This window comes from Oncorhynchus keta, chromosome 19, assembly GCF_023373465.1.
Source record: "Oncorhynchus keta strain PuntledgeMale-10-30-2019 chromosome 19, Oket_V2, whole genome shotgun sequence".
Taxonomy (NCBI): domain Eukaryota; kingdom Metazoa; phylum Chordata; class Actinopteri; order Salmoniformes; family Salmonidae; genus Oncorhynchus; species Oncorhynchus keta.
In genome coordinates, this window is record NC_068439.1 from 33,703,625 (window position 1) to 33,730,958 (window position 27,334).

General features: G+C 42.4%; 2 protein-coding genes across 2 annotated transcripts; both read left to right on the top strand.

Moving 5' to 3' along the window:
- Positions 1 to 6,112: 6,112 nt before the first annotated feature.
- LOC127909056 (zona pellucida sperm-binding protein 4-like) lies at positions 6,113 to 11,309 on the top strand. The gene is made up of 12 exons (XM_052468935.1): positions 6,113 to 6,518; positions 6,593 to 6,711; positions 6,807 to 7,023; positions 8,708 to 8,830; positions 8,909 to 9,081; positions 9,173 to 9,269; positions 9,578 to 9,724; positions 9,848 to 10,025; positions 10,592 to 10,727; positions 10,884 to 10,963; positions 11,120 to 11,176; positions 11,273 to 11,309. Exons 1-12 carry the CDS (start codon positions 6,173 to 6,175, stop codon positions 11,307 to 11,309), a joined length of 1,710 nt encoding a protein of 569 aa, XP_052324895.1. The 5' UTR covers positions 6,113 to 6,172.
- An 8,796-nt stretch (positions 11,310 to 20,105) lies between these two features.
- LOC118370574 (cytosolic non-specific dipeptidase-like) lies at positions 20,106 to 26,747 on the top strand. Its single transcript, XM_035755624.2, has 3 exons — positions 20,106 to 20,292; positions 23,658 to 23,805; positions 25,884 to 26,747. Exons 1-3 carry the CDS (start codon positions 20,106 to 20,108, stop codon positions 25,948 to 25,950), a joined length of 402 nt encoding a protein of 133 aa, XP_035611517.2. The 3' UTR covers positions 25,951 to 26,747.
- The last annotated feature ends 587 nt before the right edge of the window (positions 26,748 to 27,334 follow it).

Genomic DNA, 27,334 nt, shown 5'->3' on the forward strand with positions numbered 1-27,334 from the left:
GCTCCGGCAGCGCTGGACAGGAGGGAGGCTCCGGCAGCGCTGGAGAGGAAGGCTCCGGCAGCGCTGGAGAGGAAGGCTCCGGCAGCGCTGGAGAGGAAGGCTCCGGCAGCGCTGGAGAGGAAGGCTCCGGCAGCGCTGGAGAGGAAGGCTCCGGCAGCGCTGGAGAGGAAGGCTCCGGCAGCGCTGGAGAGGAAGGCTCCGGCAGCGCTGGAGAGGAAGGCTCCGGCAGCGCTGGACAGGAGGGAGGCAGCGCTGGACAGGAGGGAGCGCTGCAACGCTGGACAGGAGGGAGGTTTCTCATTGATCTACACACAATAGCCCATAATGACAAATCAAAACCGTTTAATTATTGCAAATGTACAGTCGTGGCCAAAATTGAGAATGACACATATTTATTTCTACAAAGTTTGCTGCTTCAGTGTCTTTAGATATTTTTGACAGATGTTACTATCGGATGCTGAAGTATAATGACAAGCACTTCATAAGTATCAAAGGCTTTTCTTGACAATTACATGAAGTTGATGCAAAGAGTCAATATTTGCAGTTTTGACCCTTCTTTTTCAAGACCTCTGAAATTTGCCCTGGCATGCTGTCAATTAACTTCTGGGCCACATCCTGACTGATGGCAGCCAATTCTTGCATAATCAATGCTTGAAGTTTGTCAGAATTTGTGGATTTTTGTTTGACCACCCGCCTCTTGAGGATTGACCACAAGTTCTCAATGGGATTAAGGTCTGGGGAGTATCCTGGCCATGGACCCAAAATATCAATGTTTTGTTCCCCGAGCCGCTTAATTATCACCTTTTCCTTATGGCAAGGTGCTCCATCATACTGGAAAAGGCATTGTTCGTCACCAAACTGTTCCTGGATGGTTGGGAGAAGATGCTCTCGGAGGATATGTTGGCATGACACAGGACTGATAGTAGCGCTCACCTTGTCTTCTGTGGGCAAGCTTTTTTCCAGATGCCCTTAAGGGGATTTGTCAGAGAAAATGACTTTACCCCAGTCCTCAGCAGTCCAATCTCTGTACCTTTTGCAGAATATCAGTCTGTTCCTGATGTTTTTCCTGGAGAGAAGTGGCTTCTTTGTAGCCCTTCTTGACACCAGGCCGTCCTCCAAAAGTCTTTGCCTCACTGTGCGTGCAGATGCACTCACACCTGCCTGCTGCCATTCCTGAGCAAGCTCTGTACTGGTGGTGCCCCGATCCCGCAGCTGAATCAACTTTAGGAGACGGTCCTTTTGCTTGCTGGACTTTCTTGGGCTCCCTGAAGCATTCTTCAAAACAATTGAACCGCTCTCCTTGAAGTTCTTGATGATCCGATAAATGGTTGAATTAGGTGCAATCTTACTGGCAGCAATATCCTCGCCTGTGAAGCCCTTTTGTGCAAAGCAATGATGACGGCAGGTGTTTCCTTGCAGGTAACCATGATTAACAGAGGAAGAACATTGATTCCAAGCACCACCCTCCTTTTGAAGCTTCCAGTCTGTTATTAGAACTCCATCAGCATGACAGAGTGATCTCCTGCCCTGTCCTCGTCAACACTCACACCTGTGTTAACCTCTTGCTCCTACCCGACACGCAGGCGTCCCATCTAGACATCTGGAAATGCAAATGCGCTACGCTAAATGCTAATAGCACTCGTTAAAACTCAAACGTTCATTAAAATACACATGCAGGGTACTGAATTAAAGCTACACTCGTTGTGAATCCAGGCAACAAGTCAGATTTTTTAAATACTTTTCGGCGAAAGCATGAGAAGCTATTATCTGATAGCATGTAACACCCCAAAAGACCCGCAGGGGACGTAAACAAAATAATTAGCATAGTCGGCGCTACACAAAACGCACAAATAAAACATAAAACATTCATTACTTTTGACCATCTTCTTTGTTGGCACTCCTAGATGTCCCATAAACATCACTATTGGGTCTTTTTTTCGATTAAATCGGTCCATATATAGCCTAGATATCATCTATGAAGACTGATCAAGGAAAAAAATTGCGTTTTATAACATAACTGTAACGGCGTTCTTCGTTTGTTGAAAGAGAGTCGGACCGAAATGCAGCGTGGTGGTTACTCATGTCTTTAATGAATGAATCGCGGTACATGAAATAACTTATACAAATACAAAACAACAAAACGGAACGTGAAACATAATTACAGCCTATCTGGTGAAACTACACAGAGACAGGAACAATCACCCACGAAATACACAGTGAAACCCAGGCTACCTAAATACGGTTCCCAATTAGAGTCAACGAGAATCACCTGACTCTGATTGAGAACCGCCTCAGGCAGCCAAGCCTATACTAGACACACCCCTAATCAACCACAATCCCAATGCCTACAAAAACCCCAATACGACAATACAATAACCCCATGTCACACCCTGGCCTGAACAAATAATTAAAGAAAACACAAAATCCTAAGACCAAGGCGTGACAACGTCATTTTTTTAAATTAAAAAAGTCGACAATAAACTTTCACAAAACACTTCGAAATACTTTTGTAATCCAATTTTAGGTATTAGTAAACGTTAATAATCAAATTGATCATGGGGCGATGTATATTCTATAGCTGTACGTTTGGAAATTATGTCCGGGTAAATCTCAACCAAAATATCCGGTCGGAGACCGGAAGAAAGGCGCTACCTTGTGTCCGTTTGACCAAGAAACAAATCGTAGGCAAATGACAAGACTGTTGACATCGTGTGGAAGCTGTAGGTATTGCAACCTCGGCCCCATTTAATGTGGTTCACATTCAACAATGGGTTCTAGTAGCGCATGGATATATTTTCGCATTTTCAGTGATCAAATTTTCCTGCGCTTTTCGATGAAACGCACGTTCTGTTATAGTCACAGCCCTGATTTAACCATTTTTATAAACGTCTGAGTGTTTTCTATCCACACATACTAATCATATGCATATACTATATTCCTGGCATGAGTAGCAGGGCGCTGAAATTTTGCGCGATTTTTAACAGAATGTTCGAAAAAGTAGGGGGTAGGAGTAACAGGTTAACGAGAGAATCGCTGGCATGATGTCAGCTGGTCCTTTGGCAGCAGGGCTGAAATGCATTGGAAATGTTTTGGGGGATTCAGTTCATTTGCATGGCAAAGAGGGACTTTGCAATTAATTGCAATTCATCTAATCACTCTTCATAACATTCTGGAGTATATGCAAATTGCCATCATACAAACTGAGGCAACAGATTTTGTGAAAATGTATATTTGTGTCATTCTCAACTTTTGGTCACGAATGTATAAAATAAAAATATCACATTTGCATAAGTATTCAGACCCTTTGCTTTGAGACTCAAAATTGAGTTCAGGTGCATCCTGTTTCCATTGATCATCCTTGAAATTGTCACGGTTTTCTAATGGTGAAGGAGAGTCGGACCAAACTGCAGCGCGTATATTGTGATCCATGTTTATTTACACAACGTAACACGAATCCAAAACACAAACTCTACAAAACAATAAACGTAGTGAAAACCGAAACAGCCTTAACTGGTGCAAACTAACACAGACTAAGGACACTAAGGACAATCACCCACGACAAACTCAAAGAATATGGCTGCCTAAATATGGTTCCCAATCAGAGACAACGATAAGCACCTGCCTCTGATTGAGAACCACTCCAGACAGCCATAGACTTTGCTAGATAACCCCACTAGCTACAATCCCAAATCCATACACACCAAAACCCCAAGACAAACCACACCACAATACAAAAACTCCATGCCACACCCTGGCCTGACCCAATACATGAAGAAAAACACAAAATACTTAGACCAGGGCGTGACAGAAATGTTTCTACAAATTGATTGGAGACAACCTGTGTGAAATGCAATTGATTGGACAAGATTCTATATAAGGTTCCACAGTTTACAATGCATGTCAGAGCAAAAACTAAACCATGAGGTCGAAGGAATTCTCCTTAGAGCTCTGAGACAGGATTGTGTCGAGAGACAGATCTGGGGAAGGGTACTAAAACATTTCTGCAGCATTGAAGGTCCCCAAGAACACAGTGGCCTCTATCATTCTTAAATGGAAGAAGTCTGGAACCACCAAGACTCTTCCGAGAGCTTGCCGCTCAGCCAAACAGCAATCGGGGGAGAAGGGCCTTGGTCAGGGAGGTGACCATGAACCCGATGGTCACTCTGACAGAGCTCTAGAGTTCCTCTGTGGAGGTTGTAGAACCTTCCAGAAGGACACACATCTCTACAGCATTCCACCAATCAGGCCTTTATGTTAGTGAGGCCAGACAGAAGCCACACTGCAGTAAAAGGCACATGACAGCATGCTTGGAGTTTGCCAAAAGGCACCAAAAGACTTTCAGACCATGAGAAACAAGATTCTCTGGCAACATCGTTACAGTGAAGCATGGTGGTGGCAGCATCATGCTGTGGGGATATTCATCAGCAGTCGAGATTGGGAGACTAGTCAGGATTGAGGCAAAGATGAACGGAGCAAAGTGCAGGGAGATCCTTGATGAAAACCTGCTTCAGAGCTCTCAGGACCTCAGACTGGGGTCAAGGTTCACAACGACCCTAAGAACACAGCTAAGACAACGCAGGAGTGGATTCGTGACACGTCTGAATGTCCTTGAGTGGCCCAGCCAGAGACCGGACTTGAACCTGATTGAACATCTCTGGAGAGACCTGAAAATTTGTGCCGCAACGCTTCCCATCCAACCTGATAGCGCTTGAGAGGATCTGCAGAGAAGAATGGGAGAAACTCCCCAATACAGGTGTGCAAAGCTTTTAGCGTCATACCTAAGAACATTTGAGGCTGTAATTGCTGCCAAAGGTGATTTGTGAAAATACTTTGTAAATGGCCTGAATACTTGTGTAAATGTTTCTAAAATTCAGTTTTTGCTTTGTCATTATGGGGTAATGTATGTAGAATGATGATAAAAACTGTAACCTAACTAAATGTGGAAAAGTCAAGGGGTCTGAATACTTTCCGAAGGCAGTGTACATTATATGTGGTGAAAACCAAACAATGCATTCTACAGTAAGAACCTCATACCAACAGTCAAGCATGGTGGTGGTATGGTGGTGGTGTGATGGTTTAGGGATGCTTTGCTGCCTTCGGACCGGGACGACTAGCCTTAATAGAAGGAACCATGAATTCTGCTCTGTATCATATCATTCTGCTGGAGAATGTCAGGCCATCTGTCTGTGAGCTGAAACTGAAGCGTAGCTGGGTCATGCAAGGAAGGCCATTCTCCAAAACACACAATCAAATCTAAATGAAAATGGCTAAAAAGCAACAAATTTGAATATTGGAATGGCCAAGTACAAGTCCAGACCTTATCCCAATTGAAATATTGTGCCAGTTCTTGAAATGAGCAGTTCATTCTTGAAAACCTTCAAATGTCACTGAGCTGCAGCAGCAAAATTCCTCTAAAGCGACGTGAGAGACTGATCAACAACTACAGGAAGCGTTTTGTTGGAGTCATTCCAGCTGAAGGTGGGGCACAACCAGTTATTGAGTGTAAGGGGTCAATTACATTTTTACACAAGGGCGTTGGGTGTTGAATAACTTTGTTTATGAAATAAATGAAATAAGTATGTAATTGTTGTGTTATTTTTTCCATCGGGTTCCCTTGATCTAATATTAGGTTTTGGTTGAAGATCTGAAAACATTCAATATTAAAAATATACATGGCACTGTACAGACAATCCTGGACAGTGAAAGCTTTGGGATGGCGCTATCCCTTGCATTCACCTGTCTAATCACGTTAGGATCATTGTTTATTATTACTATTCAGAGGGAGGAAGAAAGAATGCTGCTCTAAAGCACTCAAACCTATTATTCGAACTGGGCCCTGGGCAGCCAAATTCTGATCTTTCTTTACTAATTGATCTTTTGACCAATCAGATCAGCTCTGAAAAATATTTTGATTTGAAAATATCTCATGTGATCAGTGGAAAAATTATCAGAATTGAGCTGCCTGTGTAAACGCAAACATAGTGGCAGGTAATAGATTATTTACTCCAGATGTTACCGTTTACCTTGTGAGAACGTATGTTTTGATGGAGAGTAACGTTGTTCCAATTGGTAGAAAGGTGCAGCCAATTTCAAATACTTCCTATATATACCTAGGAGATACCTCAGCTGTCATACCGTTTTTTCAGCATTCGGTGAGGCATTGTATGAAACCATGACTTGGCAAAGGAGCGCACTGCTTTTTTTCCCGGTTTGGCTTTGCTTTGCATTGCCTGCAGCGGGATGGGAGCGCGTTTCCGAAGAGGCAACCTTTGCCCACCACAACCTTGACACAGAGGAGAATTATACCAAAGACAAGGCAGTAGTGCAACTTGGAGACCCCGCCAATGTCGATCTTAACGCCGACCGTGGATTCCAGGTGCAATTCGAGGAGGTATCAGATGCAAAAAAGTGGGTATCCGTTACCGAAGCTGCCCCAGTCAGTTTAGCGGTTCTGTGCGGTGAGGATGAGTTTAAAGTAACACTGCCAGCTGGTCCAATGAGTGAAGTCAAGATTTTGGGTAAGTTATTTATAGGTTTAAAGATCATCAAATGCAATTTGGCTACTTTGCTCACTTTTTAAATGTCCCTACAGGACCCAACAGTATGCTCTCTGTTCTTGACGCCCCGGAATCGTGTGGATACTCCTTAAATCGAGGACAATATCAGAACGCCTTAACTGTCCGCTTTTCAGGCTGCCTCATTAGTCGTCAAGTAGGGTTTTTGCCTTTCCAATTTTAAATTATACATTTAAATGGTGTAAATGTGTCATTGGAATGCTTGTACATTTTTTGCCACACTGACTGCAGGCTGGGCGGTACACCTTGATGGTGTTGTATGTCAATGAAGCTGGCATAATGAATGTTTCTACAGTGTCCTGTGCGGCTAGCCCCAAATCCTCGTTGTCCTCAACCGACCACCTGCCCCTCTCTAATGGTCTTCGCAATGCCCGTGGTGGGCCTCCTTCAAAGTGTCTTAATCCCACCCCTCGCAATCCCAGCGCTCAAAATACCACCAAATATCCTGGTGAGTCTCATGAAATGTTTATTGTATTTCTTTGGATAAGCATCAATATATGCTGTTATTGTGGTCTGAGGCAGTCGGTAAAGGAGCATTTTGTGACATTTTTAACAATGCTCCTAAGAACATTCTAATTAACTTGTTCTTGATATGCTTTTTGGAGACCTGGTCATTTTGACCAGTTCAGAGGTGCTATTGAAACTGGTATCTACTCCAGTGCTCAGATGGACTTCTATCCACTGGTCATTGAGTTTATAGCTATTAGTGAACAAACAAATGCACCGACTTTACTGAGTTACAGTTCATATGGTGATCAGTCAATTGAAATTGATGTACTTTAGGTCCTACCTAGTCTATGGATTGCACGTGACTGGACAGGGGCACAGCCAATGGGAGGGTATAGGCCCACTGGCTGAGCCTGCCTCTCCAGTGACTCTGAGGAAGGTTTTTACCCACCAGGGCTTTTTACAAATACTCCTTACTTTCATCAGCTGTCTGGGTGGCTGGTCTCATACGATCCCACAGGTAAAGAAGCTGGATGTGGAGGTCCTGGGCTGGCATGGTTAAACCTGGTCTGCAGTTGTGAGGCTGGTTTGCACACTGCCTAATTCTTTAAAATTGAGGTGGCTTATGATAGAGTAATGAACATTTCTGCAGTCAGCATGCCAATTGCATGCTCCCTGAACATGAGACAGCTGTGGCATTGTGTTGTGACAGAACTGCACATTTTTTTGTACCCAGCACAAGGTGCACCTGTATATCGATCATGCTATTTAATAAATCAAATGTATTTATATAGCCCTTCGTACATCATCTGATATATCAAAGTGCTGTACAGAAACCCAGCCTAAGTCCCCAAGCAGCAAGCAGTACAGGTGTAGCAGCACAGTGGCTAGGAAAAATTCCCTGGAATGGCCAAAACCTAGAGAGTAGCCAGGCTATGTGGGGTGGCTAGTCCTCTTCTGGCTGTGCCGGGTGGAGATTATAACAGAACATGGCCAAGATGTTCATAAATGACCAGCATGGTCAAATAATAATCACAGGCAGAACAGTTGCAACTGGAGCAGCAGCACGGCCAGGTGGACTGGGGACAGCAAGAGTCACGTCAGGATGACCTGAGGCATGGTCCTAGGACTCGGGTCCTGAGAAAGAGAGCATACTTACATTCACACAGGACACTGGATAGGACAGGAGAAGTACTCCAGATATAGCAAACTGACCCTAGCCCCCGACACACACTACTGCAGCATAAATACTGGAGGCTGAGACAGGAGGGGTCAGGAGACACTGGCCCCATTCGATGACACCCCGGACAGGGCCAAACTGGAAGGATATAACCCTACCCACTTTGCCAAAGCACAGCCCCCACACCACGAGGGATATCTTCAACCACCAACTTACCATCCTGAGACAAGGCCGAGTATAGGCTACAAAGATCTCTGCCACGGCACAACCCAATAAACTTCTTGCTGTGCCTCAGGTGGATGAAATATCTTGGCAAATGATAAATAATGACTAACAGGGATGTAAACACAATTGTGCACAGAATTAGCTTTCTTCACAAATGGAACAATTGTGTGTGTGCTTTCAGCTCATGAAACATGGGACTGACACTACATGTAACTTTTTTTTCTGAAGTATATTTCATTGGCTACTGATCCTTACTTCCAATGTTTTTTTTGTATTTCAGGCTGCAGTATTCCCCAGAACCAGCACTTGGCTTGTGGTTTCACTGGAATCTCGTCTTCCCAGTGTTTGGTGATGGGTTGCTGTGTGGATTCGGCAACTTCCGCCTGCTTCTACCCGATGGATGGTAAATACTCTTTCACGGGGCAAGATGATGTTTGGCTTTGAATAGTGAGGACTGATGTGTACCGCTCTCCCTCCCCAGAGTGCACTGCAGACCATCAGTTTATCTTTGCCGTTCACCATAACCTCACTACTTTCCCTGTGACTCCCACCAAACCTGTGGTTGCTGGGAAGTCTCGCTGTGGCCCGGTCATTGTCACTGATAAGTTTGTCGTCTTCAAGTTCTCAGTCACTGAATGTGGAACTCGCTCATATGTAAGTGGACAAGAATATTACGGCTTCTGGAATCCTCCTGGTGCGGTTCTTGTTGATCCACACAATTACTTTTTGTTTTGATCTTAATTAGGAAATTGGCAATACCGTGATCTACACAGCAGAGGTACAGACGGCCGTTCGAACCCTTAACCTGAAGTATGGCGTAATATCCAGAGACAACCCCGCAGGTAATTCAGATGTCACATTTTGCAACAAACAAAATGGGCATTGCTTATTGGACAGGTTCTTCAGTTTGGTGTTTAATGAACATCTCTGTCTACACCTTCTAGATTTCTGTCTTTGCTCTGTCCTAGTGTTCCTATATATTGAGCTGATTCACCAGTTAAGAAGCTCGAAGTGTATAACATCAAACATTGCTGTTGCAAATGCCACGAGTACTTGGCACTTTCAGAATGTAATTTAATCTCACTAATTGAGGAATCATTAAATGCACCTGCTGAGATTGACTAGTCCCCCCTTATGTTCGTCTCTAGAGTCATGGTTGAGTGCCGCTACCCTAAAACGCTGGGTACCGTGCCAACAGTGGCAAGTGTGGGCTACATGGTGAAAAGCCCCAGTGTAACATTCCCTTCAAAGGTGACATCCAAGGGACTGTTTGGTGTCGAACTCAGGATTGCTGAAGGTATCTGGCTGACATGTAAACACGCAATGGCCAGAACATAATGGTTACTGTCCCATTTGTTGCGGATACTTTATATTGCTGACAAGCCCAATGCTTAAATTGCTCTTTTACCTACGCCACCAGACAAAACCTATACCAAGTACCTCAAACGGCACCATCAGCCCCTGCGTCTCTTCCTGGGTAAACTTGTGTATCTAGAAGTTCGTCTGACTTCTCCAAATCCAGAGGCGACGCTTTTGGTCAACTACTGTCTGGCTTATCCCCGCTCTGCTAAGAACGTTCTGGTGCTCATTCACGAAGGGTAAGCACTGCAATGACTTTGTGTGACTGATTTGCCTAACGTACTGTAGATTACATATTGGTGGGCAACCTTGCTCTTGAACAGCCATTGGCTTTTATTAGAGGCTGAGATGGATGGACTCCAATGTTCTCTTAATTTTGGCAATGAGTCCCTTTATGTACTTACCCAGAGTCGGGCCAATTTGTGGCTCCGTTTGTCTGTATGCAGTTTTTGTATGCAGAATTTTCTAACCAGATTTGGCACAATGAAGACTAGGTATCTGCTAGCTTTGGCTAATGACACTATCAATCACTTCCTTCATATTGGCTATAGGGGCAGACAAATGTTATATAAGTTCATCTCTATCAAAAGTAGATAAAGGGCCTCATTGCCAAAATCCTAAAGGATCCCTTTGTGTCTAAACTTTGCCCTTTCCGTAGCCAAAGCATGACAGCCATTTTGTGACAACTCCTTATACCAAGGGTATTCAACTCTTACCCTATGAGTTCCAGAGCCTTCTAGTTTGAGGGCCTTGCGCTGCCAAGAGGAAGTTGTCATTGAGTTCTCTATCAATTTCTCACTTCTAGGTGTGCCAACCCTCAGGACCCCAATGTCTCCATCCTTAAATTCAGCAACCTGCCCCAGAACCGCCACCAGCGTCGCTTCATGGTCCAAGCATTCCAGTTCATGGATCAACAGACCAACAAGTATCTGGATGAGGAGGTGAGGAAGCAGAATGTGGACTGGGATTCACACCTTGATTGGTGAATGAGGCTTTCAAAAAGCTCTTTCTATTGTGTGCAACTTTTATATTTTTGAGCTGCACAAAGTCAAACATGTTTAGTTGGTATTGAATCTCACTTCATTCCTCCTCAACAGATCTACTTCATGTGCTCTACTGAAGTGTGTATGCCCACAGAAAAAACGTGTGAAGAGCGCTGTTTTGATGGAATTAGGAGGTGAGGAAGACTGGGGACTTGCATCTTGATTCCCTGGATTGGTGTATTGTGACTGATGTACCAGAAAAGTGAACTGTAGTTGGCCTTCATTTCTTTACATTTTGTCACATTAATTGTTTAGTTAGAATTTAATCTCACTTAATTTCTCCCCACCAGATCTACTACATGTGCTCTAGATAAAATAACTGAGAAGAGTGCTGCTTTAAATAAAAGGTGAGTCTTGCATATCTTTTGTTCCCAGATTTGAAAGTAACTTGCTTAATTAAATAGGAGCACTTCTAGCTTTCACGCCTGTTTTTGTTTTTCCAGGTCTGACAATCTACAGGGTGACACATCTGATGCTTGAACATGCTAAAGAAATGTGGTAATTTGACTAATGCATATTAAATATTTTTTTAAATCTTGCCTATTTAACTGAGTTGTATTTATTGTAATGAGACTTAGGTCTGCTTTTTAACCTATTTTGTGAAATTGTACACTAACAGTTTCTGGTATACTGGTTTGCTCTGCAGCGTACCTGACTTGGGCCACGTAACTAATTACTGTAGCCTCTACACCCTTGTCATTCAGCTTTGGTAAAATTGTGCATATGGCAGGTGTCATCACAAATGTATGTCTTGTGTTGACTTGGCTGTTTGGTGACAGACTTCTGTGTGCATTTTGACGCAGCCTTGAGGGATTTGTCTGTTTTCAAGGACATTATACCAAGGCACTGTCAACAATGCTAATCATTCCCGGTCTGGGTTTTCTGTGCTTAGTGACTCTCTGGATACGGTTTCCTGAAAGCAGCTTAAGACTAAATTCACATTAACCATAGGATACTAATACATTTAGCCTTAAGATGTTTTGGGGAAACGAGGACCTGTCCAAGGCAGTGCCTCCCGTCAGCTCATGTTCATTTAACTTCAGTAGCTTTTGACAGCCCTTGCTGGCTTGGGGTGTAGTCATTATACAAAGACCTTAGCAAACAGTTGTGAAATGTTTAGCAACAAACCATTTACTCAATGTATAACATTAGCAAATAACCATCTATTGGACATTCAGGGGTGTATTCACTAGGAGGGGCGAACCTGTCTTTGTCCAATCGACGATTCTGGTTCTAACTTTTTTCAGGTTGAGTAAAAGCTTGTTTTGGGATGCTATTTGTCTAAAGGAAGACACCCCTGGTGACGTTGCGTCACACCTGCACACAAACAATACTTCAAATGGACCAAGAAGCTCACGATGAGTCCCAAAACCAGACCCTACTAAATTGCCGTTGTCATGTGTTGCTGACAATTCCGAAGTTGACTTTCAGTGGCGCGGTGATCACTAAACGATGAACTTGGGAATACTGGACTTCGATGATGCAATTCATGCACCCCAATTTGTAACTTGTTTATAGCTTGGAACACATATAAAATTGGGAGAATTTGTGTGAAGTCTCAGACACGCATGTGTCGTAATTATGCACACCTTTCAATTATTTTGTATGAATATTGTCAAACTCCAAACATATTGGGATGAGTGTTGGGATAGCGCTTTGCTTGAGCCTGCAGCCTTGCTTGGTCATTGACTAATTAGCCCCCCTACATAAGTAATAACTTTCACTCCCTCAGCATTGGGACATTTGTGCATATGGCAGAGGTGCTTGTGAACCTGCAAATGGGGTGATTTAGGTTACCTCAGTCACAAACCCTGCCCATTTCTTCAAGCGACTTGATTTAACCACACTGCTAGCCTTAGATGAAGACCAAAGCACATTTTTATGAAATAGTCCGTTTTGCCTGTGGAAATTCATTTGTTTCAGCTTCACATTTCCAAATCGCATTGACAGAAAAAGATGCCAGGGTGGCAAGTTTGGGGTCACTTAATTGTCCACGTTTTTTAAAGCAAAGCACTTGTCCGTTGAAATACAGTGTAGACTTTGTAAATGACTGCTGGAAATGGCTTTTTTTTTTATTTATAGAATATCTAGAGGCACGTTAGCGTTTTTTTAAATGCTAAACTTGGATCAGCTACTTGATCATTAAACCCTTTCAGCTGTGCTAACAATTGCAAACTGTTCTGATTTAAAGATTCACTAAAACTGGCCTTTAGACTAGTTGAGCGTCAGCATTTGTGGGTTTGATTACAGGCTCAATGTCAAAGACCTTTCTTCACAAACTCGCCAGTCTTCTTGTTCTGAGAAATGAAGGCTACTGCCTTAAACCAAGAGACCGTGTTTGTATGGGGCTTTAAACTCAATATTTTACATTTGCAAACTGTGACATGTATTAATGCCAAAAACAGAAGCCTCACATATCCTCAACTGGCAGCTTCATTAAATAGTACCTGTACAACACGGGTCTCAATGTCGGTGGAGAGGCGCCTGCGGGATGCTGGCCTTTTAGGCAGAGTTGCAAAGAGAGCCATATCTCTAACTGGCCAATAAAGATTAAGATGGGCAAAAGAACTCTGCCTTGAAGGCCAGCACCCCGGAGTCGCCTCACTGTTGGCGTTCAGACTTTTGCAGGTAATATTGAATGAAGTTGTCTTGAGGTGTCTCTCTCTCTCTCTCAAACTAGACACACTAATGTACTTGTTGACCGGGCCCTCCCACTCTTTCTATTCTGGTTAGACAGTTTGCTGTTCTATGAAGGGAGTAGTACACAGCGTTGTATGAGCTCTTCAGTTTCTTGGCAATTTCTCAGAACAATACTGACGAGTTTCAGAAAAGCTCTTTGTCTCTGGACATTTTGAGGCTGTAATCGAATCCACAAATGCTGATGCTCCAGATCCTCAACTACTCTAAAGAAGGCCAGTTTTATTGTTAAAAGAAGCACGTTTGTTTATCATGCATGTCTACTAGGGTTGTTAGCCCACCTGTCTATTTGGCTGGGTTTTTTTCTCCTTCTCTCCCAAAAGCAACACGGGCCTAATAAGAGATAGTTACCTGTAAAGTAGTGAGTGACCATTTTAGAAAATCATGGGACAGTCTTTGGTTGCATGCTATTTTATGTCAATCACATTGCTGCAAAGCCTATAACTGATGCTTCGTGGTCTTATGCTGCCATCTATTGGAAATATTTAGCAAATAAGTTAATTCACATAAAGACAGTGAAGCAGCTGAGAAACTAATTTTCTTATTAATTCCTGAGATCAGTCTCAAACCTGCCCCACCTATCCCAGCCATTTGCTGGACTTTCACATAGGTTACTTGGTCACACCCAGTTCAAACCACATTTAAAAAATGTAAATGAAGCTTGTTTATCAGGTGTTCTGCCTTGCAATTATACATATAAAATAACTAAACATGTTAACCTATGCAATTATTTTTGATTACCCCCATATCATCAAAATGCTGTTGTACTATAATGGTATTTCCTAACATTACAACAGGTGTTCTAGGCTACCCTACCCACGAATTAGGGTTTGACCCACATCAAATTAACCAGCAGCTATTTAGAAACATCAAATTGTCCAAAACCCAAACATCTCCTGGCAGTTTAAATCGGCTACATCTTGTAAAAGGACAGGGACATGCGTTTTGTTTAGGTTTACACCTTTTCTGAAAGTAAATATGGTTAACCATGACCAGAATTTTTTTTAATGGCCATGAACCAGCTATCATTAGCACTATTGGTCATAATGTGTACCTAGGCGAACAGTGGCGTGCTCACAGACTAGCTGTAACTTTGTTAATACGATACTTGAGTTAAGCAAAAGTCTAACGAGGACATATCTTATTACCAACAATAGCGAAGCGGGCATTGTGACAACAGTGGGCTGGGAATAGAACGTTGTTCAGAAGGCAAGTTGGTGCTCAAATGAACCAATAGGAGCTGGCAGGGTGAAAAATGCACTAAAATAAGGCTTTTTTTTTCACCATAACTAAAATTACGGCAAACAGGTGGTAATATTATGAAACTGGGCTCCACGGCAGATGCAATGAACTAGTTTATATAAAGAAAAAAGCGTTAAATGTCGTGTCCAGTTTACTCCTGATGCTGGCATCGGCTGGAGCTGAGTTTCTAACGTTCGTTAAATTCATCTCCTTGTTTTGAATCCTCTTTGCTATATTCTGGTTGACACGTATGGTTGAATGTCACCATGTAGATAATAGATGCTCCATCATCGAGTTTGTGTTGATGAGAGAAACCACTTAACCATTGTCAGGACAGTTCTTTCAGGTTTACCCAAATTGTTCTTTCATGAGTTTTTAACAGTGGTTGGCATCCAATATGTTGCATTACAGCCTCCTACTAGACTGGAGAACAACTCCCTTATACTATGCTTGAAAGAATAAATAAACAAATACCCTACCATAACACAACTCACAAACTAAAAATAACACTACCCTACTCCACTATTTATTCCTACTTCATGCCAACAACCTGAAAGGATGGGACATCACCACTTAACACACCCTGTAACTGTTCTCCCACACCCAAATGTAGCTGCCACCACAACCTCAATTTTCTGCGACTTTTGTTCCATCTCAGATTCAGAAGGACTTGATAAAATCCTAGCCTGACATGCCTAGGCTATTGCTTTCACTTCTCCAACCCTTTTAGGTCACAAGAGTAGCAAGAACTGACATGGTAGCTCAACCTAGTCTCAGAGCATTTCATGTTATTCTGTGCATAAATCCGGAACTTTATATAGTATGATATGTTACGTTTTGTATGGTATGTATTAATTTGTGGATGTCCATCACCCATTTCGTGTATGTTACAAATTACAATTCATATATGTTATGCTTCATCTGGTCTATTAGACCAGGCTGGGTAACAAACACCAGCACATAAAATAGGACCCCAGGGTATTTGGATTAGATTGAGTGCCTAAGACTTCACTTCCTTGCCACAATAACAGTCATGTGCTTGTGGGTTTTCCTATTAATACACTTGAAGAACAAGTATAGAGCAGGGACCTCACAATATATTATAACTATACTTAGGTGTCAATACGATATGTATTGCGATTCTCACGGTTATATATGTATTGCTATTCGATACTGTGATTTATATTGGTATTTGACGTTCCAAGCATATTGCTCACCATATGTCTGCTGCAGAGGGACGAGCGAGCCACGAGAACTAGTTCTGATCAGTCATGGTGCTAAAAAACAAATTTGCTCCATATTTAAAAAGATGGAGAACCAGCTATGAAGGGAAAATACTGGCATTTGGATGCAGGTATAGTCAACTTGTGCAAAAAATATCCCAATATGTAACAATTTCCTCCCCCCCCATCACTAAACAAATACCGATCTGAATGTGTCCTATTAGTTACATTTTTTTAAAAATTGAACCTTTTAACTTGGCAATTCAGTTAATCTCTTGATGCTAGGGGGCACTATTTATCTTTGGAAAAATAACGTTCCCGAAGTAAACAGCCTATTTCTCAGGACCAGATGCTAGAATATGCATATAATTGACAGCTTAGGATAGAAAACACAAGTTTCCGAAACTGTGAAAATATTGTCTGAGTATAACAGAACTGATATTGCAGGTGAAAGCCTGAGAAATCCAATCAGGAAGTGACTCTTATTTTGAAAGCTCTATGTTCCTATGCATCCCTATTGACCATTGGCAGGGATATCAACCAGATTCCTTTTTCTGTGGCTTCCCTAAGGTGTCTACAGTCTTTAGATGTAGTTTCAGGCCTTTATTTGTAAGAATGTGTAAACGTCCACATTGCGTAAGTGGTCAGTTGTTGGCTCTCAGTGTGATATTTGCGCAAAACAGAGAGGCAGCCATTTTTCCTCCCGGTCGTAGTGAAACTGTCCTGGTTGTTATAATATCGAATAGATATTTGAAAAACACCTTGAGGATTGATTATAAAAAACGTTTGCCATGTTTCTGTCGATATTATGGATAGACTTTGGAATTTTTGTCTGTGTTGTCGTGACCACTTTCCGGTGGATTCCTGGGCATAACGCATCAAACTAACGGAGGTATTTGGATATAAAAATATATTTTATGGAACAAAAGCAACATTTGCAGTCTAACTGGGAGTCTCGTGAGTGAAAACATCTGAAGATCATCAAAGGTAAACGATTAATTTGATTGCTTTTCTGATTTTCTTGACCAAGTTACCTGCCGCTAGGTGTACGTAATGTTTTGTTATATAGCGATAAACTTACCCAAGCGCTTGTATTGTTTTCGCTGTAAAGCATAATTTCAAAATCTGAGACGACAGGGTGATTAACAAAAGGCTAAGCTGTGTTTCGCTATATTTCACTTGTGATTTCATGAATATTAATATTTTCTAGTAAGATTATTTGACCGTTGCGCTATGCTATTTAGCGTATCTGATGACAATTATCCCGGATACGGGATGGGTGGTTCCAAGATTAAGAACACATGGAACAGTGGGTTAACTGCCTTGTTCAGCTTGGGAATTAGATTCAGCATGTTTTCGGTTACTGGCCCAAAGCTCTAACCACTAGGCTACCTGCCTCCCCTGTAAATTGTTGTGGAAATTCATGCATAGAGTGACCTGGACAACCATCAGGATGTTGATTAAGGCACTCCTCCTGACCTGTTCACCGGACATGCTACCTCTCCCAGACCTGCTGTTTTCAACTCTTTAGAGACAGCAGGAGTGGTAGAGATACTTTTAATGATCGGCAATGAAAAGCCAACTCACATTTACTCCGGAGGTGCTGACTTGCTGCACGCTCGACAACTACTGTGATTATTATTATTATTATTTGACCATGCTGGTTATTTATGAACATTTTGGCCATGTTCTGTTATAATCTCCACCCGGCACAGCCAGAAGAGGACTGGCCGCCCCTCATAGCCTGGTTCCTCTCTAGGTTTCTTCTTAGGTTTTGGCCTTTCTAGGGAGTTTTTCCTAACCACTGTGCTTCTACACCTGCATTGCTTGCTGTTTGGGGTTTTAGGCTGGGTTTCTGTACAGCACTTTCAGATATCAGATGATGTACAAAGGGCTATATGAACTGATTTGATTTTGGGGAACAGTGGGTTAACTGCCTTGCTCAGGGGCAGAATGACAGATTTTTACCTTGTCAGCACAGGGATTCGATCCAGCAACCTTTCGGTTACTTGCCCAATGTTCTAACCACTAGGCAGCGAGAAGTCTGGAAATAAGAGATAGCTGTAGCCTTATCTCCTGACCTTGAGCAAAGCACTTAGCCAACCCAAGGTCCAATGCATCTGTTTTTATCTCCATATCAAATCATTTCTGGGTAACAATTAAGTACCTTTCTGTAATGGTTTTCAATTAAAATAAACAAACATGGAATATTTAGTAAAGAGCAATTTCTCAAGCAAGAATTTTGCTAAAACTGTCTGGAAGCGGTCTGATTGGGGAGGAGAAACCTGGAAACAAGTTGTTGGCAGAGCGGTTTGGAACCCTCTCATTCTTATTGGTCTATTAAGTAGTGGTGATGTCACCTGGCAGGTCAAATCTCCATCCCACCAGAACGGGACGAAATTTCAGGCGGTCTTTTCAAACCGCTCTTACACGAAAATGGCAATATCATAATTTTCACATTTTCACAGTATTATTCCAACCTCAGTGTGTAAACACATAAAAATCACAGGAAAATAAAGTTGTTGACTGCAGTGGGCCTTTAAAGAATTTTTCTTCTTGGTTCTTAAATCAGGAAGGGGTAGATTATATGTTATGGTCTAGGTATGAATTGTGTGCCACAGTCAACATTCTGTGTGGAGAACAGCCACTACCACTGACTGCATCTTGACACATCACTACAAGCACAGCTTTGAATAGATAGGCTTTAAGCAACATTAAACATGAGCAGAAAGCATGAAGAGATTTGTTTTTGTATAGATATTTGTTATCTATTAGTGTTGCACTTTAGGGCTACTTGGTCTTACTTGTATTTTCAATATGTGGCGTTATCATTTGTATCAATCAGTACTTGTTTCCCAGCTATATTGTCTGCATAGATTGTTTCAAACACTGACATGGGTCCCATTATGCCTGGCGATAACCAAACACTGCATTCCAAAATAAGAACCTTATACCAACAGTCAAGCATGCTGGTGGTAGTGTGATGGTTTGGGGATGCTGTGCTGCCTCAGGACCTGAACAACTTGCCTTAATAGAAGGAACCATGAATTCTTCTCTGTATCAGATAATTCTACAGGAGAATATCAGGCCATCTGTCTGTGAGCTGAAGTGCAGCTGTGTCATGCAGCAAGACAAGACAATCAAGTCAACATGAAAATGGCTAAAATGCAACAAATGTAAAGTTTTGGAATGGCCTAGTCAATGTCCAGACCTAATCTCAATTGAGATGTTGTGGCAGGATTTGAAACGAGCAGTTCATGCTTGAAAACCTACAAATGTCGCTGAGTTAAAGCAGTTCTGCTTGGAAGAGTGGGACAAAATTCCTCCACAACGACGAGAGATTGATCAACAACTACAGGAAGAGTTTTGTTGGCGTCATTCCAGCTGAAGGTGGGGCACAACCAGGTATTGAGTGTAATGGGCCAATTACTTTTTCACACAGGGGCGTGGGTGTTGCATAACTTTGTTTATGAAATAAATGAAATAAGTATGTAATTGTTATTTGTTCACTCAGGTTTCCTTTATCCAATATTAGGTTTTGGTTGAAGATCTAACATTCATTATCAAAAATATTCAAAAGTAGAGAATGGATAAAGGGGCAAATACTTTATCACAGCACTAACATTTTGAATTAAACTGCAGCCCATCAAATGAAATGCAACTGCTCCCTTGACTTTCATTGATGTAAATCATTTACCCTAGGGTCTTTACTCACTTAGTCCTCTTCACCCCTGTGGAGCATGAGAGGCTTCCAGGAAAGAACACTGCTGCCGATCCTCTGACTGGACTCAGACCCCCTTCATCTCCTTCAACCCTGACGGTGTTGCTGTATCACTGGTTCTTGAACATCTGTCTCCTTCCCTTCTTTTACCTGGTCATTTCTTTCATGTCGGTGCAATGAAGGAGAAGATGAAAATATGGATTTTTACACCTTTGAGAATGAAACCCTTTTTATGTAATATATGTAATATATGCCATTTAGCAGACGCTTTTATCCAAAGCGACTTACAGTCATGTGTGCATACATTCTACGTATGGGTGGTCCCGGGGATTGAACCCACTACCCTGGCGTTACAAGCGCCATGCTCTACCAACTGAGCTACAGAAGGACCCCATGTTTATATTTGTCCCCTTCAGCTTCCCTCTGGAGAGGAGATCCCCTTGCCCCCCATCGTCCTTGTCTGCTTGGGCTCTGACCCGGGCAAGAAGACAGTGTGCATCTACGGCCACCTGGATGTCTAAGCCAGCCGCAATCGGCGACGGTTGGGACACAGAGCCCTTCACACTGGTGGAGAAAGATGGTGAGAGCAGCTATTTCAAAGCACCTAAAAGAGAACAGTGCTGAAATATCAAAATCCATGCCAACATTGAGATTTGGACTTGATGATTCAGTGTTCTCTTTTTTGGGGGGGAAGTATGTTTCTGATTTGCATTTCTCCTTGCATCAGCTTATAGGTGTCATGATTTCTGTTGGTTCTTTACTTGTGAAATATAGGCTTATCGCATTGTTTTATTTTATTTTTATCAAAAACCATTCCGACATGACATCATGCTGTATGATTACTGAATCAAAAATCAAATCTGCTAACAGACTGCAGTTGTGTGTGTGTGGCACACCTTTTAATAATTTTGCTTGTCTTTGAAAGCTACAGGACACAATGTATGCAAGGTGTAAAAGAGCTATGAAGGCATGGCTTGCCCATAATTTAAGCTTTCCTCAATGGTCCAGCAATCAATCACCTGTCTGTAAAATGGGGCGGCAGGGTAGCCTAGTGGTCCGAGCGTTGGACTAGCAGCTGAAAGGTTGCAAGTTCGAATCACTGAGCTGACAAGGTACAAATCTGTCAATCTGCCCCTGAACAAGGCAGTTAACCCACTGTTCCTCGGCTGTCATTGAAAATAAGAATTTGTTCTTAACTGACTTGCCTATAAAGGTAAGATAAAAAAATATATATATAAACACTGCTCAAAAAAATAAAGGGAACACTAAAATAACACATGTCAATCTGCCCCTTGTTCATCTGTATGAATGAAATACTCTTATTGAATACTTTTTTCATTACATAGTTGAATGTGCTGACAACAAAATCACACAAATTATCAAATGTATCAACCCATGGAGGTCTGGATTTGGAGTCACACTCAAAATTAAAGTGGAAAACCACACTACAGGCTGATCCAACTTTGATGTAATGTCCTTAAACAAGTCAAAATGAGGCTCAGTAGTGTGTGGCCTCCGTGCCTGTATGACCTCCCTACAACACCTGGGCATGCTCCTGATGAGGTGGCGGATGGTCTCCTGAGGGATCTCCTCCCAGACCTGGACTAAAGCATCCGCCAACTCCTGGACAGTCTGTGGTGCAACGTGGCGTTGGTGGATGGAGCAAGACATGATGTCCCAGATGTGCTCGATTGGAATCAGGTCTGGGGAACGGGCGGGCCAGTCCATAGCATCAATGCATTCCTCTTGCAGGAACTGCTGACACACTCTAGCCACATGAGGTCTAGCATTGTCTTGCATAAGGAGGAACCCAGGGCCAACCGCACCAGCATATGGTCTCACAAGGGGTCTGAGGATCTCATCTCGCCTGCTTTCATCTGTGAAGAGCACAGGGCACCAGTGGCGAATTTGCCAATCTTGGTGTTCTCTGGCAAATGCCAAACGTCCTGCACGGTGTTGGGCTGTAAGCACAACCCTCACCTGTGGACGTCGGGCCCTCATACCACCCTCATGGAGTCTGTTTCTGACCATTTGAGCAGACACATGCACATTTGTGGCATGCCTGAGGTCATTTTGCAGGGCTCTGGCAGTGCTCCTCCTGCCCCTCCTTGCACAAAGGCAGAGGTAGCGGTCCTGCTGCTGGGTTGTTGCCCTCCTACGGCCTCCTCCACGTCTCCTGATGTACTGGCCTGTCTCCTGGTAGCGCCTCCATGCTCTGGACAATACGCTGACAGACACAGCAAACCTTCTTTCCACAGCTCGTATTGATGTGCCATCCTGGATGAGCTCGTTTTACTGTGGATATAGATACTTTTGTAACTGTTTCCTCCAGCATCTTCACAAGGTCCTTTGCTGTTCTGGGATTGATTTGTACTTTTCGCACCAAAGTACGTTCATCTCTAGAAGACCGAACGCATCTCCTACCTGATCTGTATGATGGCTGCATGATCCCATGGTGTTTATACTTGCATACTATTGTTTGTACAGATGAATGTGGTACCTTCAGGCGTTTGGAAATTGCTCCCAAGGATGAACCAGACTTGTGGAGGTCAACAACAAAAACATTCTGAGGTCTTGGCTGATTTCTTTTGATTTTCCCATGATGTCAAGCAAAGAGGCACTACATTTACATTTACATTTAAGTCATTTAGCAGACGCTCTTATCCAGAGCGACTTACAAATTGGTGCATTCACCTTATGACATCCAGTGGAACAGCCACTTTACAATAGTGCATCTAAATCTTTTAAGGGGGAGAAGGATTACTTTATCCTATCCTAGGTATTCCTTAAAGAGGTGGGGTTTCAGGTGTCTCCGAGGCACTGAGTTTGAAGGTGGCCTTGAAATACATCCACAGGTACACCTCCAATTGACGCAAATTATGTCAATTAGCCGATCAGAAGCTTCTAAAGCCATGACATAATTTTCTGGAATTTTCCAAGCTGTTTAAAGGTACAGTCAACTTAGTGTATGTAAAGTTCTGACCGACTGGAATTGTGACACAGTGAAGTAATCTGTCTGTAAACAATTGTTGGCGAAATTACTTGTCATGCACAAAGTAGATGTTCTAACCGACTTGCCAAACTTTTTTAACAAGAAATATATGTGGAGTGGTTGAAAAATTAGTTAATGACTTCGACCTAAGTTTATATAAACTTCAACTGTAAGTCTTTGACTTAAGGCAGTAACGGGCATTCACTACCATCATGGGACTTTTAAAAATATATATTTTTTATTCTGTTAGCATTCAACCCACAGTTCATTTAATCTTGAAAAAAAATTGTAGTTTTTTTGTTTTTTTATATAATATAATCGAACCATCTTCAAAAAGCATTGATCGCTCAGCACATTTGCCATACACAGAAATTCCCGATTCCATTTTTTTTACATTTTTTATTTAGTAGGCAAGTCAGTTAAGAACAAATTCTTATTTTCAACGATGGCCTAGGAACAGTGGGTTAACTGCCTTGTTCAGGGGCAGAATTACTGATTTTTTTTTTTTTACCTTGTCAGCTCAGGTATTCGATTCAGCAAACTTTGGGTTACTGGCCCAACACTCTATCCACTAGGCTACCTGCCGCCCCAATCTGAATGTGTATTTTCTTTTCATTACTGTTTATATAATATTTTATCTCAATGAGACTTTAATATGAAGGTCAAAACATGTTTAATATATATATATATATCTCTCCCATCAACGTTACTGGCCACCTGGATAAGAAGTTTGCTGAACTAGAGTCCCAACAAGCTCAAGGTGTACACGGGGCCGAAGCCTGGGTGTCCGACTTTAACCATCCCCATTACATGGCTGGTAGAAAGGCCATGAAGACCGGTGTGTGGACACAGGCAAACTCTCTCTCTCTCTCTCTCTCACACACACTGGTCTTACTTAAATATTTATAATAACATGTTGAGCAATAATGTCTGTCTTTCCCTCTTTTCCACAGTTTTCGGTGTGGAGCCTGACCTGACGCGGGAAGGCTGCAGCATCCCAGCCACCCTGACCTTCCAGGAAGCCATCGGCCGCAACGTCATGCTGCTGCCCATGGGCTCGTCTGACGACGGAGCACACTCCCAGAACGAGAAATTCAACAGGTAGACTTCCACAAATGCATTTTTTTCTATGTCTGGAATGTTTACCATGGGACAACGTGCAAGATTTGACACGCATACACCACACGCTGAGGTCCTGGACTTGACTCTGAGCCATAACTAACACTTAACTCAGTTAAATCAGGTGTGTCACTGCTGGGCTGCAACACAAACTTGCTCACCTGGTGATTCCCCCAGGAACTGTATTTAAGAACACTGCTCTATTGTCAACACATTTCTATAAACCTCAACAACGTATCAGAACTATAAGCACTAGGTAGCCTAGCCATCCTGACCGGTTGCATCACTGCCTGGTATGGCAATTGCTCGGCCTCCGACCGCAAGGCACTTCAGAGGGTAGTGCGTACGGCCCAGTACATCACTGGGGCAAAGCTGCCTGCCATCAAGGACCTCTACCCCCGGCGGTGTCGGAGGAAGGCCCTAAAAATTGCCAAAGACCCCAGCAACCCCAGTCATAGACTGTTTTCTCTACTACTGCATGGCAAGCGGTACCTGAGTGCCAAGAATAGGACAAAAAAAATTATGTTACCCCCAAGCCATAAGACTCCTTAACAGATAACCAAATGGTTACCCGGACTATTTGCATTGTCCCCACCACCCGACAACCCCTCTTTTTACGCTACTGCTACTCTCTGTTCATCATATATGCATAGTCACTTTAACCATACCTACATGTACATACTAATACTTTGATTTGATATAGAGCATTGAGCCAGTAACCGAAAGGTTGCTAGTTCAAATCCCAGAGCCAACGAGGTAAAACATCTGCCAACGTGCCCTTGAGCAAGGCACTTAACCCACATTTCTCCTGGCCATGACCCTACTTTCTGAGGGTGTCTCAGGGGGATTTGGAATATGCAAAAACACATTTCCCATTAAAATACGCACTTGTACATGTGTGAAATATAAGCACCCACCTAAATATTATTGTTATTAGCATCTCCATGTAATCTACAGTGTTTTCCACTATCGTCGGCTTATTCAGATGATTTACAGACTCGTTTTCAGCCAGATACATTTTCCACTCAAATTAACTAGGCTACTTTTTAATTCTCTAATCAATGTCTGCCGAGCCTTATCCCTCTACAATGAAAGATATGTATCTTCTTGTGATCTATCGATCAGACCGGTGCTTGTCAAAGTGAAGAATGACAGGGCAACACTGCTGGTTTGAGTCTGCTGTCTGTCCCGCCTCTTGGTACCTGGGTGTGTATGTTGTGTACACTGTGGTTGCAGTCACATTTTTTTATACGGTCATGAATTTGCAAGGCCCGTATAACGTGGTAATGATGAGTCAAAATCCACTTAGTCTATTGTTTTCTGGCACATTCACTTATTTTCTATCGCGTGCAGGGCTCCACATTTTAACTCTGGCTTGGGTCCAGTAAAAACCATGTCCGTCCAGTAGATCTCATCAGTAACTTTTCAGCGCATTTTTGAATTCCAGTTCAACATTTTCCTGCTCTGTCGCAGTCTACCATTAGAAGACTACATGAGTATATGTCATGCTATTTGTATTTGAGCAATATGATAGGCCGATCAATCAAGCACCACCACGCTGCCGCAATCACAACTTCTGGAGCAGTACATGAGTTGATGCATTCCCATAGCACACACAAGCTGTCCAGAGCCAAAAGAAGCCCCTATCAACATTCTCGCTGAACTTATTTCTTTCAAGGAAAGTGATTTACAAAAGTAAACCTTCAATAGTGGACATACTAGCAATATGCTGGCTGCCGTTCCTCTTGGCTAGCCTATTGTAGCCATTTCGATGTCTCGTTTGGAACGTTTGTTTTGAAGGGGCAGTGTCCTTTTTTCAAAGCTTCTCAATGACATACTTTAGAAACAAAAATGTATGCAATTAATACAATGCAATTCTAAAGAATAGAGTAATGACTTGCATTGCTAAATTATATTACACAGCTTTTTAATACATTTTCAATTTGGCTGGCTAGTCCATGTGGTTGTGGAAAACACTGGATCAATGGTATGTCTTGTTTAATTCAGTGATGTACACATCTATGTAAATGTATATGAATATATGTCTGTTTTACTTTCAGGACAAACTACATCCAGGGCATCAAGATGCTCGGCGCATACTTCCACGAGGTCTCCCTGTTGGAGTAAATGAACTAGCCAGACCTGAGTGAGATGTGTCCTTCTACCTCGAACTGTGGACCGAACTGTTTAGTTTTCTATCCAATGCAAGTTGCATAATGTTTTCCATGAACTGCTGCTGCTGTACAGCAAAATGGAGCCTTGAAGATCTTCCTTAGTCATTTGTAATTTTGTCTTCCATCAAGAAGATAAGTAGAGGAAAATAATATAAGTATTGATTATTGTACTGTAGATGCGCCATCGTATAGCGTCATCTACTGAATCGGAGTGTTCTAGACAAGATCTAAACCAAACTCGAAGGAAGCGTGAACAGTATACCCCATTACACGTCCATGTTGTGGTGTATTTATGAATGTGCTAACAGACAACAGTACACCTACAGAATACACACTCATTTCCTCCATTTGGGGGACTTGGAGATTATTTTATACCTGACTATTTTCTATCTTAAGATGTTAGCTTGTTTGGGAAACCTCCAACTTATGGGAAAAAGTACACCATCTTCAACTCCTATTTTATTCCTGTTATAAATATTATGGGTAATCATTTATGAAGCAGAACACTGCATGTCTTAACATGAGTAGAACAGAGAAATACACACAGGACATAGCCATAGACATCTGCAGATATTGGATGCATTTGGAAGTGTTTGAAGTGATGACAATAACTCAATACTTTTGCATAATGTTGAATATTACAGTATACAAAATTGCTTCTTGATTTATCCATTCAGGGTTCTCTTAACTGGCGCTTGACTTGACTTGTATGCAACTAATTTCTCCCTTGTCACAAGCCAATATATTCAATAAATCATAACATGAGTCTGTCTTTTATCATTCTTCAATATCTTGAATTCCCACATCATGCCAAAGAGAACCGAATCAATACGTTTCAAATGTGATTTCGGCTTTATTTTCTACGGTTTTACAAGTGTAATGTGACAATGACCCTTCCCACTTGGCACACTGGTTGAGCCAACGTTGTTTTTTGAGTGTGAACCCATTACACCTTTTTGTTTGTCTGAATTTGCAGGTTTTGCGCACTAGCCTAGCTTCAGGGAGAGTGATTCTTTTTTTTTTTTAAATTAACGTTTCCACGTCATATCAATGAAATGTCTGTCCAGTGGGCTGAGGCTCAATCCCAAACCGATCACTCCTCCTTTTGGCCCTTTATTTGACAGTCATCATGACGGGGAGTCAACAGGGGCCTAAGGACAGTGGAGGGATCGGTTAAGGTTTGAACCTAGGAGTGACAATGTGGTTGATGTTCCTACCCAAGCTACAGGATGTGCCCTTGGTTGATTTTGTGTGTGCGTGCAGGGGTGGAAAAAGTACTCAATTATCATACTTGAGTAAAATTAAAGATACGTTAATAGCAAATGACCCAAGTAAAA

Bases quoted from the DNA above. Each gene is read 5' to 3' on its own strand.
- LOC118370574 (XM_035755624.2), top strand. From the start codon at position 20,106: ATGTTTATATTTGTCCCCTTCAGCTTCCCTCTGGAGAGGAGATCCCCT. The intron at 20,293-23,657 runs GTGAGAGCAGCT...TCTTTTCCACAG, and splicing joins CACACTGGTGGAGAAAGATG to TTTTCGGTGTGGAGCCTGAC. The intron at 23,806-25,883 runs GTAGACTTCCAC...TTTTACTTTCAG, and splicing joins CAGAACGAGAAATTCAACAG to GACAAACTACATCCAGGGCA.
- LOC127909056 (XM_052468935.1), top strand. From the start codon at position 6,173: ATGACTTGGCAAAGGAGCGCACTGCTTTTTTTCCCGGTTTGGCTTTGC. The intron at 9,270-9,577 runs GTAATTCAGATG...TCGTCTCTAGAG, and splicing joins ATCCAGAGACAACCCCGCAG to TCATGGTTGAGTGCCGCTAC. The intron at 9,725-9,847 runs GTATCTGGCTGA...CTACGCCACCAG, and splicing joins CGAACTCAGGATTGCTGAAG to ACAAAACCTATACCAAGTAC.